This window comes from Argentina anserina, chromosome 7 (genome assembly GCF_933775445.1).
Source record: "Argentina anserina chromosome 7, drPotAnse1.1, whole genome shotgun sequence".
NCBI lineage: Eukaryota > Viridiplantae > Streptophyta > Magnoliopsida > Rosales > Rosaceae > Argentina > Argentina anserina.
The window spans coordinates 4,077,755-4,090,821 of NC_065878.1; the positions used below are offsets into that span (position 1 = coordinate 4,077,755).

At 40.8% G+C, this 13,067-nt stretch overlaps 1 protein-coding gene across 1 annotated transcript; it reads right to left on the reverse strand.

Moving 5' to 3' along the window:
• Positions 1 to 4,101: 4,101 nt before the first annotated feature.
• On the reverse strand, positions 4,102 to 12,959 carry LOC126802878 (protein MAINTENANCE OF PSII UNDER HIGH LIGHT 1). The gene is made up of 3 exons (XM_050530586.1): positions 12,698 to 12,959; positions 10,817 to 10,954; positions 4,102 to 4,508 (listed from the first exon to the last, which is right to left on the reverse strand). The coding sequence occupies exons 1-3, from the start codon at positions 12,869 to 12,871 to the stop codon at positions 4,161 to 4,163; spliced, it is 660 nt and encodes a 219-aa protein (XP_050386543.1). The 5' UTR covers positions 12,872 to 12,959; the 3' UTR covers positions 4,102 to 4,160.
• Between the last annotated feature and the right edge of the window lie 108 nt (positions 12,960 to 13,067).

Here is a 13,067-nt window from a genome sequence, read left to right on the forward strand (position 1 = left end):
CCACAAATCTTAAGGATATTGTTGTAATTAGAAAACATTACTCCTCTCTCTGGAGCTGACTTCAAGTACCTCAAAATCCTCACAACAACATACATGTGATCCTCACTAGGATTATGCATGAACTGACTCACTACACTTACTGCATACGCAACATCTGGCCTGGTATGTGATAAATAAATCAGGCGTCCAACTAGCCTCTAATAACGAGTTTTGTCAGTAGGCACCTGATCTGGGTACTCTGCTAACCGATGGTTCTGCTCAATAGGAGTATCAATTGGAGTGCAATCTAACATACCTGTCTCTATTAGTAGATCAAGGATGTACTTCCTCTGACAAAGATAGATACAATCACTCCCCCTGGCTACCTCAATGCCCAAGAAGTACTTGAGTGTACCTAGGTCTTTCATCTCAAACTCTGTGGCTAGTTGCTTCTGTGATCTATCGATCTCAAAAGTATCATTACCAGTAACTACCATATCATCAACATATATAATTAGGGCTACTACCTTCCCTTTTTGTTGATGCTTGAGAAACATGGTATGATCTGAATTACTTTGTTTGTAACCAATCTTTCGCATGAACTGTGAGAACCTCCCAAACCAAGCACGAGGTGACTGTTTGAGGCCATATAAAGACTTTCTCAATTTGCACACACAATCACCAGAAGAGGTAGTTACATACCCTGGAGGAAGACTCATATACACCTCTTCAGCTAACTCGCCATGAAGAAATGCATTCTTGACGTCAAACTGTCGGAGTGGCCAGTTCAAACTGGCAGCACACGAAAGGAAAACTCGAACAGTGTTCATCTTTGCAACAGGGGCAAAAGTCTCATCATAATCAATACCATAGGTTTGAGTAAATTCCTTCGCAACAAGGCGTGCTTTATACCGGTTGATTGATCCATCCGCATTATGCTTCACAGTGAACACCCAACGACACCCTACAACTTTCTTGCCATGTGGTGGAGGCACAAGTTCCCATGTATCATTCTTCTGCAATGCCTCCATCTCTTCCTCCATTGCTTTCCTCCACTTTGGATCTCCCAATGCATCTTGCACTTTGTTAGGTACTGATACAGCAGATATTTGATTCACAAAAGATTCATATGACTTTGATAATCTCTTAGTGGACATATAGTTGGCTATTGGATATTTGGATTTGGCATGTAAACTTGGTTCATATCTTTTTGGGGGTTGACCTCTAGTAGACCTGTTTGGTAACTCATATTGCCTACTATCAGACTCACAACTAGTACCAGTGGATGGACATACCTCAGATGAGTGACCTTCTGCACCAGAAAGCTGTTGGTCAGGGGTATGAGTGATGACAGGAGGGGCAGTTGTGCTTTCCACTATTGGTTCTCTTTCTGGAACCTGGGTGTCCGAGGCATCTCTCTCTTGTGGAGTGTCTGATACTACTGGAAGCTGGTCATTTAAAGCTTGAGCTTCTACTACTGGGTTCCTAGTATCAACCTCAGAATGAGCTTCTGCTACTGGAGTCAAAGTATCTCCAACAATGACTTTACCTAATTCCTCCCCTCACTATGATACAACTCTTCAAAGAATGAATTCTCCCCCTGAAAAGCTGTATCAGAAGAGGTAAAATAGCTCATATCCTCAAAGAAGGTGACATCCATAGTCACATAGTACTGTTTGGTGGGTGGATGATAACACTTGTATCCATTCTGACTTCTTCCATAACCAACAAACACACACTTGATCGCCCGAGGATCCAACTTAGACTTTTGCTCACTTTTAGGAACATGAACAAAAGCCACACAACCAAAAACACGGGCAGGTATGTTGTGAAAAGAAGGAATGAGAACATGAGATGCAAGAACCTGAACAAGGATTTTCCCTTGAAGGACACTGGTGAGAGACGATTGATAAGGTAAGCTGAAGCCTCTACAACATCACCCCAAAGATATTTAGGCACATGAGCACTAAAAAGAATGGAACGAGCCATTTTAAGAAGATGATGATTTTTCCTTTCAGATACCCCATTTTGTTCTGGTGTTCGTGGACATGTGGTTTGACGAACAATCCCATGATTTTTACAAAACTGTTGGAAGACACGGTTGACATACTTCCCCCCATTATCAGAACGAAGAACTCTAATGGTGCTATTATACTATGTTTGGACATGAGTATGAAAAGCTTGGAAAGTAGGAAAAACCTCATCTTTGGTCTGAAGGAGAACAATCCAAGACACCCTAGTGCAATCATCAATAAACGACACGTAGTACCTCATACCCTTGGTTGTAGGCTCTTTTGAAGGTCCCCAAACATCAGAATGAATTAATTCAAAAGGGATATTACTCTTAGAAAGACTTAGAGAATATGTAGAACGATGACTCTTAGCAAGTACACATGTTTCACAATGCAAAGAGGACACATCAACACCAATAAACAGGGAAGACATGCTTTTTTTCATAACATGGAAAGATGAATGCCCCAATTGGCGATGCCACAACCAAATTTCACTTAGCTGATTAGAACTTGCAGTCAAGGCAGTGTATAGCTGGGCTCCTGGTTTAGCTCCTGCATATGTCTGATCCAAGTGAAACAATCTGCCCCTCAAATCCCCCCGACCGATTATCTCTCTGGTGAGAAGATCCTGGAAAATGACATACATGGGAAAAAATGTTACAGAACACTGAGACTCAGTGTTCAACTGGGGAACAGATAACAAGTGATGTGATAAGTCAGGTACATATAGAACATTATGAAGTTCTAAAATAGGAGTGATACGAATTGACCCTCTTCCTAACACCGGAAAAACCTCACCATTGTCATTGGTAACATAAGACACTAGTGGTGAAGACAACTTAGTATTAAAGTAAGATTTATCATAAGTCATATGATCAGATGCACCAGAATCAATAATTCAAGTATCAGAACCAACAAAGTTAGAAACTTTTAAAGCTATACCGATCTTTCCACGTGCTCGAGGTTTTGTAGTAGTAGAAATATTACCATTAGTGCAGAATTGTCCCACAACATGTCTAGAATCGTGTGTGAACTCAACTCTCCAACCATTCTTACCATTTAACTTTCGAATAGCAACCTCCGCATCTCTAATATGAACAAAATCAATGAAAGCATATCTCGGTAGTTTCTTTGCAACCCATACTCTTCTAATACTTCTAAACTTACGGAACTTAATCTCAAGCTCCCATTATGAAAAACGAGAATCAAGATTCCCGACATACAAACGAACCATTTGTTTTTTTTTTGTGTTCGGGTGTACTGATGAAATTTGTGGGTGTGTATACAAATCAGTTGACCGGGTCGGGTCAGACAGTGGGCCGGGTCAGACACTTATCCTCCTTCTTCCCTTGCCCGTCCCCAATTCCCCTTCACTTTCCCCAAAAACACAGTGTGCTTTTTAGAGATAGATTGAAAACGGGTGTGGGTGTTCTACCTTTCTGTTTTTAGGGTTTCTTGATCTGTGGTGTGAGGATGAGTGAGAGGTAGACCGGAACGCTGAAGTGGTTCAATGAACAGAAAGGGTTCGGCTTCATCACCACGGAGAACGGCGGCGACGATCTCTTCGTCCACCAGTCCTCGATCTGAACCGAAGGCTTCCGCACTCTCTGCGACGGCGAGTCCATCGAGTTCCAGATCGAGGCTGCACCAAGGGTTGAGGAGAAGATTGAGGAGTCTGAGATTAAAGGGTTGGAGCGTCGGAGCCGTGAGGGAGCACCAGGACACGACGCCGATCGGAGCAGCAGCGCGTCGTCAGGACTGCGTGCGGCGTCGAGTGGGGTTGGTGATGTCGGACAAGCTCTTCAGAAACGTCATCGGAGAAAGGAGGTGGCGTCGGAGGCAGAGGCGGCGTTACAGGCAGAGGCGGCGTCGGAGGACAGCAGGAGATCGGGCCGAGACCAACTGATTGCAGCGGAAAAAAAAATAGAGACAAAGTCCTTTCGGATCTTTGCTCTGATACCAAGGTAAAACAGGTATGAACAAATTCTTGTATTGATTGTTAAGATTAATACATGTCTAAAACTAGCTATTTATAGGAAATGAATTAGACAATTGCATTGCTGTTAGCACTATCTCTAATAATGAATCTAGTTGTTCTACCTCCATGAATAACATGTTTGTTGCTTTACACAGCTCACAAACAGCTCACTCACGCTAACAGTTGACACCTTAAATAGAAGGCTCCGGCTGAACTTCTGATTCAGGCTGTACCTGGGAAGGTTCTGGCGGAGAGGTGTCTTGCTGAAGTGTTGAGGATGATTCACTCACACTTGGTGCCGAGGCTTGTATTATTTCTTGCGGCTTCAACTTGTTGATATAGTAACTAAGTGATGGCCCAGAGTATTCTACTTTCTGAATTTCTGGTGGGTTCTTACCTACTTGGAGGAGTATGGAGGAAGCTGCAGCGATAGATATGAGGGCAAATCCAAAGGCTACCGCTGCTGTGTTCTCAGATCCATCAGAAGAAGAGCCTGCACTTCCTGAGCTTATCACGCTTTCTGCTACATAAACTGCAGGCTGATATTGTAAAGAAGTTAAATTATATATCATGCAACATTGTAACAAGACACAAGTAACTATGTTAAAAGCACAGCGCGCAGCTATAAGAATTAACGGGTGATTTTGGTCTCACTGGCCGTATTATGGTTGTGGTTAAACCTAAATTTATTCCTTGTAACTTATAACCTAAATTTGTTTCTTGTAAGTTGCAATTAGGTAGTTTCAACGTTTACCAGGTTAGAGATTTGTAAACTACGAAATTCCATCATGTCCATACAAAGTCACACGCGTACTTTAGCATTGGAATAAGTATCATTTTTAGAAAAAATTTCAGCTGACAACCACTGAGTAGAATAGACTAAAATCTCTTGTGTATTGATCTGAATAATTACAAGGTATTTATAGGATTCTAGACTACCAATTAACATGTATGAAACCAAAGATTGTTTGTCAATTACTACGGCTAGAGATTTGGTTGGTGAGATCCGATTGGTGTATATTTCACTCATGCTAACACTCCTCCTCAAGTTGGTGCATACACATCGACCATGCCCAACTTGTTAAGTGAGTCATAAAAGACCTTCTTAGACACTCTTTTTGTGAGTATATCTGCAAGTTGCTATTCCGAAGGGACAAAAGGAAAGCTAATGATCTCAGTATCTAGCTTCTCCTTTATAAAGTGACGATCAACCTCCATATGCTTTGTACGATCATGTTGTACAGGATTATGTGAAATATCAACAGCTGCCTTGTTGTCACAGTACAGCTGCATAGGCTTAACACCCAAATCTTGTAGCAAATTTCTAAGCCATAACAAATCGCATACTCCCTGGGCCATACCTCTGAATTCTGCTTCAGTACTAGATCGAACTACCACCTTTTGTTTCTTACTCTTCCATGTAACAAGATTACCCCCCAACAAAAGTAAAGTATCCTGATGTGGACCTCCGATCTGTAATATTTCCAGCCCAGTCTGCATCTGTGAAACCACAAACCTCAATGGTATTGTTGTGATTAGAAAACATTACTCCTCTCCCTGGAGCTGACTTCAAATACCTCAAAATCCTCACAACAGCATCCATGTGATCCATACTGGGATTATGCATGAACTGACTCACTACACTTACTGCATACGTAAGATCTAGTCTTGTATGTGACAAATAAATCAGGCATCCAACTAGCCTCTGGTAACGAGTTTTGTCAGTAGGCACCTGATCTGGGTACTCTGCTACCGATGGTTTTGCTCAATAGGAGTATCAATTGGAGTGCAATCCAACATACTTGTCTCTGTTAGTAGATCAATGATGTACTTCCTCTGACACAGATAGATACCATCACTTCCCCGGGCTACCTCAATGCCTAAGAAGTATTTGAGTGTACCTAGGTCCTTCATCTCAAATTTTGTGGCTAGCTGCTTCTGTAATCTATCCACCTCAATAGTATCATTACCAATAACTACCATATCGTCAACATATATAATTAGGGCTGTTACTTTTCCTTGTTGGTGTCTGAGAAATAATGTGTGGTCTGAATTACTCTGTCTGTAGCCAATTTTCCTCATGAATTGTGAAAATCTTCCAAACCAAGCACGAGGAGACTGCTTAAGACCATACAAAGACTTTCTCAATCTGCATACAAAGTTATATGGAGAAGCTGCCACATATCCAGGAGGAAGATCCATATACACTTCCTCTGTAAGTTCTCCATGAAGGAATGCATTCTTAACATCAAACTGTCTAAGCGGCCAGTTTAAGGTAGCAGCAAAAGAGAGCAATACCCGAATAGTGTGCATCTTTGCAACAGGTGCAAGTGTCTCATCATAGTCTATGTCATATGTTTGCGTGAACGCTTTTGCTACTAGGCGTGCTTTATACCGGCTCACTGACCTGTCTGGATTATGCTTTACTGTAAACACCCAACGGCTTTCTTGCCATGTGGTGGAGATACAACCTCCCAAGTATTGTTCTTCTGTAATGCTTCCATCTCTTCCTCCATTGCTTTCTTCCATTTTGGATCTCTTAATGCATCCTGCACTTTGTTAGGTATTGATACAGCAGAAATTTGATTCATAAATGATTCATATGACTTAGACAATCATTTAGTAGACATAAAATTTGCCACATGATACTTAGCTTTAGCCTGAAAGGTAGGTTCATATTTTTTTGTTGGCTGACATATTGTCTACTATTAGCGTCATTAGTATTAGCCCCAATAGAATGACTAACCTCAGATGAGTGATCTTCTGTACCAGGGGAACGTTGGTTAGGGGTAGAAACAACAGTAGGGGAGGCAGGAGGGGCAGTTGTGCTGTCAGCTTCTGGTACCTGAATCTTTGGAGTGACTATACCAGACTCATCTGGAGGTGCATGTGTAGCTGACACATCAGTAATCGCGTCCGATCTTGTCACCATATCTTCTGGCTGACTTGTCTCCCCCTCTCCATGATACAGCTCTTCAAAATAAATCTCCCCCTGAAGAGCAGTATCACAAGACGTGAAATAGCTCATGTCCTCAAAGAAAGTAACACACATAGTGACATAATACTTTCTGGTAGGTGGATGATAGCACTTGTACCCTTTTTGATGTCCTCTGTATCCAACAAACACACATTTAACTGCTCGGGCATCCAACTTAGACCTTTGATGTTTAGGAAGATGGACAAAAGCAACACAACCGAAAACACGGGCGGGAAGATTATGAAAAGAGGGTAAGGAAACATGGGATGAAAGCACCTCATATGGAACTTTGCCATCAAGGACACGAGATGGAAGACGATTAATGAGGTGGGCAGAAGTGACGACAGCATCACCCCAAAGGTATTTAGGCATATGGGTACTAAAGAGAATACACCGAGCCATATCAAGTAAATGACGATTTTTTCTTTCAGAAACTCCATTCTACTCAGGTGTGTAAGGACACGTTGTTTGATGAACAATTCCGTGTGCGTTAAAAAACTCCTGAAAGACACGATTCACATATTCTCCCCCATTATCTGAACGAAGAATTTTAATTGTGGCATTATATTGTGTTTGGACAGTGGTATAGAAGGCTTGGAAAGCTGAAAAAACCTCATGTTTGGTTTTTAGAAGAACAATCCATGAAAGACGTGTGCAATCATCAATAAATGACACATAATACCGCATTCCCGACACAGTAGACTCTTGGGAGGGTCCCCAAACATTAGAATGAATTAATTCAAAAGGAAGAAAACTTTTATTAGAAGTACTAGGGGAATAAGTAGACCGATGACTCTTGCCCAAAACACATGTTTCACAACGAAAAATTGACTCATCCACACCAATAAACAAAGTAGGCATATATTTTTTCATAACACTAAATGGAGGATGCCCCAAGCGACGATGCCATAACCAAACTTCACTTAGCTTATCAGAAGTGGAGAGTAAAGCGATCCGGGACTGTGCCCCTGGTTTCTCCCCCGCATATGTCTGAGGCAGATGAAACAACCTGCCCCGTAGATACCCCCGACCAATTAACTCCCTGGTGAGAAGATTCTGAAATATCACATACATGGGAAAAAATGTCACAGAGCACTTAGCTTCAGTGTTCATTTGTGTGACAGATATCAAATGATGAGATAAAACAGGTACATATAACACATTGTGAAGCTCTATTGTGGGAGTAATACGAACGGACCCTTTCCCTAATACGGGGAAGGATTCACCTTTAGCATTAGTAACATATGGTACTGGTGGAGGAGATAATATGGTAAAATAAGATTTGTCATAAGTCATATGATTGGACGCACCAGAATCAATAATCCATGTATCAAAACCACCAAAGTGAGAAATATGTAAAACCATACCAATCTTACCACGACCAGCTATTGATGCTGTGAGTGTTGCTCCTCCTGCTGTATGATGATCATGTCCAACCACACCATAAATATCTGGTTCCTGGACCAGTTGAATATCTGCTTTTGCCTTAGAACAATAATTAGGCCTTTGGGGCCTAAGGTGTGGATACAACTTCCAACAGGTTAAACGAGCATGGTTGGTATCATGGCAATAAGAGTAAGGAGGGCGGGGCTGATTCCCGAAACCGGGTGGGGGTCCTCGGTGAGGAAATAGGGATGAAGTGGCCTGCTGAAGAGGTGGTGCTGAAGATCTAACACGAATAGTAAGGCTGGAAACTTCAACTGGTGTCTGATGAAGGCTTTCCTGGTGAGATTCATCCTTACGGATATATGTGAAAGCAGTTATTCAGCTAGGGGGTTCGGGCTGGCGGAGCAATTCCCCTTTCGCACTGTTATGTTTAGTATCAAGACCTTTCAGGAAATGGTGAACTCGCTCAAGCTCCTTCTCACGTTGGTACCAAACAATATCTTCCTGATGTTTGATCATGCAAGGACGTTTCACATCAATCTCAGCCCAAATATTTCTGAGTTTGGTGAAATATTGCGTCATCGGTTGCCCATCTTGTTGCATTGCCAAAGCGGTGCACATAACTCATGAACCTGTATGAAATCAGAGTCATTAGTATATAAGCCTTCAAGTGTCTGCCATATTGCCTGCGCAGTGTCACATGCCTCCACCAGATCAATTATCTCGTCATTCATAGCTTTCCACAAGACGGACATCACAAGACCATCATTATCGTCCCACTTTGTGTAGGCAATAATATCATCTTTACTAGGAGCCTGATTGACTCCGGTTACATGCCCCATCTTATGCATGCCTCGAAGATGAGCCGCCATAAGTCGCTTCCATTTACGGAAATTGGTCCCATTGAGTTTAGTACCCCCAAAGGACCCACTGTAAGAACTCTTGACAGATACTTCAAATTCGGAACATCAGATTCGTCTCCAGAACCCATTGAAAAAGAAATGGAAAAAACAGAATCAGGAATTGTACAGCGGAAACACCAAAAAATGATAAGAATCTGTCTTGGGTGCATGTTCACTGTCGGTGCACCTGCACTGACAATAAAGAGTTTTTTATTTATGGGCCGGGCCGGATCTGGCACGGGTCGGGTCGAATCCGGATCGGGTTGAATCCGGGTCGGTCGAATCCAGGTCTGATCGACGTTTGGGCTGGAACTCTAGGAGGAACTGGGCCGGACCAGGCGGGTCGGGTCGGGAGTATCCGATCGATGGAGGAAATGTAGCGGAAACACCAGCGACGTCGGGTGGAGGGAGTTCCGGTCGTGGCTGCAGTCGAGGGCGACGCCTTGGTGCGGCGGAAGGTAAGGCTTGGTGCGGTGCTTCTTGGGTCGTTGGAAGGGTCGGTTCGGTGGACCTTCGTTGGAGCCGTCGCCGGAGATTCGGTAAGGCAGGTGCGGTCGGCGTCGGAGGACCACTGGATTCGGTGGAGAAGTCGGAGCTGTCGCCGGTAGAGGTAGGTGCGGGCGGCGTCGGAGGTACCGGCAGATTACGGGTGCGGTCGGCGTCGGAAGTTCGGATGAGAAAAAACAAGAAAAATAAAAGCAAGCTCTTTTACTGATGTTTAGGAAAAGCAAGCAAACAAAGAAGGATATACCAGCGAAGCTCGCAAAGGTATGTTGGAGTTTGGAAGCGCCACTGTACCAAGAAAGGTGATACCAGCCAAGCTCGCACCAAACCCAGAAAAAACAGAGCACAAGCTCTGATACCAAGTAGAATAGACTAAAATCTCTTGTGTATTGATCTGAATAATTACAAGGTATTTATAGGATTCTAGACTACCAATTAACAGGTATGAAACCAAAGATTGTTTGTCAATTACTACGGCTAGAGATTTGGTTGGTGAGATCCGGTTGGTGTATATTTGACTCATGCTAACACACTGCCTTAATTAATTCCCATTTAGAAAATAAAAACAATTACAGCTTGATTGAGGTATGTGGCTCATAAATTTAAGGTTTGAGAGGCATACTGAGTGATAAAAATAAATGAAATATAAACAGTGAAATTCCTTCTATGCATTGTCCTGAAGTTTGCTTAATAAGAGGACACTACAATGTTTTTCAGCTGAAGTAAAACGATGCTCAAAGGTCGTGAGGCAGGACGTGGTTACTTCTTAGTAGTTGAAAATAAGACAAAGACAGTGATATTTACTATTTTCATTTCAGAATACCAGTCCTATGAAGAAATAGTTAAAGCTCAAGTTATGTATATGTTCAGTAACCGTTCATAATAAGTTTTCGTTTGCTCCTTTTAGTGAAATTGTTAATTAAAGTCATATGTTGAGTTCTGTTGGAAACTTGGAATATTATGTTACTTACTTTAATTCACACAATCCACGGTACTTTGTCAATCTAATGAATTTTAACACATATATACAAAGAATACAAAGAAAAAGCAATATAGAATGCAACAAAATATTGCTAACCTCTACAGAGTATATATTTGTCTGCCCAGCAGTATCCTTTTCAACATATCCAGTCCAACCCCGAGTATTACGGGGAGGAAATGTCCCTGATACTTTTGTCTTCTCACCAGCCAACCATTCCACGCTGACCTTTCCGACCTATTCACAACAGAACCAAAACAATTTTTATTTTTATTTCCATGAGTAACCAACTTACATCAACGATACTTTACAATGCAAATGCAAAGGCTTAATTAACTCCATTGTACTAACTGATTTCCAACTAAGACTGAAATCAGCAACAGAAAACCAACCACTGACCCATGAAGCAGTTCGGAGCAAGAAATTTAAGTTTACTAGTGTACAAATTTTATATACAAATAATAATGAATATGGATATAAAAAGACCTGAAAGCTAACAATTTTTGTTTTCTCTTGAAATAATTCAGATATAAATAGGTTACGAATTGATTACATAATATTGTTAAAAAAATAGAACAAATATAATGTTTTTGATTTCAAGAAGAAATATAATGACTCATCAATATTGAAAAAAATATATACTTAATTAAAATAAAGGTGCAGTTATTGTCATCACACAGTCTACTTTGTTCACCCTACATTCTCTCTTCATCCCAAGTATATCTTTTTATATTTTCAAATTACTATATTTACCCAATTATAATACCTAAATTGCCCATTTTTCAATAACTCAACATAATTTCTCCAATTTTAAGCTTGTTTTTGTTCATCGACATTTTGTTTTTACATTACACAAATTTTTTTTCAATTCTAAACTTACTTTGTTCATATTTTATTTCAGATTTATTTTGACAATCTCTATTAAGAAAAAAAAACTTGCAATTACTACTACATGTAACTAGGTTTTGCAAATATAAAAATATCAGCTAAGAAAACAAATTCAATCACATTAAAGTCCAAATTCCAACAAATGAAAAACAACACGTTATTCAATTTAACAATATTGCATAAGTAGGATTTCAATCTTTTCATTAGTTTCAGCTTTAACTATTTAATAGATGTGTGTTTTGTGAAATAAATAAAAGTGAATTAAAAATTTAATAACTGTCTATTACAATAATTTTACATCAGGGTATTACAGTCTCTTAATAAATCAATAAGTTGTGGGGTGAACAAAGTATATTGTGGCCAGGAAATAGCCGCACCTAAATATGCCTCTGCCATGAACACATATATATCTGTTTTGTTTCTGTATTTAAAGTTGAATGCAGGTAAATTATACACAGCTCTCTCCAACGATCGCCACAGTTGCCCTTAAAACCAAATGAAGTACCGAATATTGTCTCAAATTTTTATTTCTATTCTGGCTTAAACTAGTATTTATTTTAATTAGTTAAAGACAGCTTGAGATTTAATCTTGTCTTTTCCTAATCAGCTATATACTAAAGTAAACCAGCCATTTCAGGTTCCAATTATGCTATTTTTAAAAGGAAGGTATGTGAAGAGGGGTTCATCAACAGTCTACAATGCATGAGGTAGACTAGTTTGAGGCAAACGTAGACTGGCTCCATGCATCCATCGACACTACTAACCAATTTACATTTCTATCAAAACATGTGGCAGACTGTTCCTGAAATGAATTAACATGAACATAATATTCACAGGATTTATCATGTAAACGGGAGCACATGGACCTGTAGCAATACTACAAGACTCCCCCAACTCTTTGAATGATAGTATCTACAAAAGAACTAGCCTTGACAGTAATTTACGTACCTAAATAAAAAGGTTATACTGGGAAATGGATTCGTCCAGAAAAATCCCACAAACAATCTTACAGATTTTAATTTACCCGAGAGAGAGAGAGAGAGAGAGAGAGAGAGAGAGAGAGAGAGAGAGAGAGAGAGAGAGAAGGGTTACCTCCTTTTCAGGAGCACATTCTTCGACATTACAGTCGGAGTCTTCAGTGGAAGCTCTGAGGGTGAGGTCAGTTTTGCGATGTCTTTTGGAGAAGAAGTAGGTGGTCTTTTGCTTAGGGATTGCGCGCGTGAATGTGTTTGCTGCCATAACAGCATGAGCTGCAGCACTTGCCATTCTGGGAATCCTCCAAGTGAAGGGAGCTTGTTGCAGAGTTGGGTTTATGTGGTTTTTGTCGTGAAAAGAATAGGGAAGGATGATATTGAAGCTGTGGAATGGATTGGGTGCGCTGGATGCGACTCGACTCTTGTGGTTTTGGTGGATCGTGAGATGCAAACGTGTCAGCTCATCTATCTTCTAAAATTTTTTAACT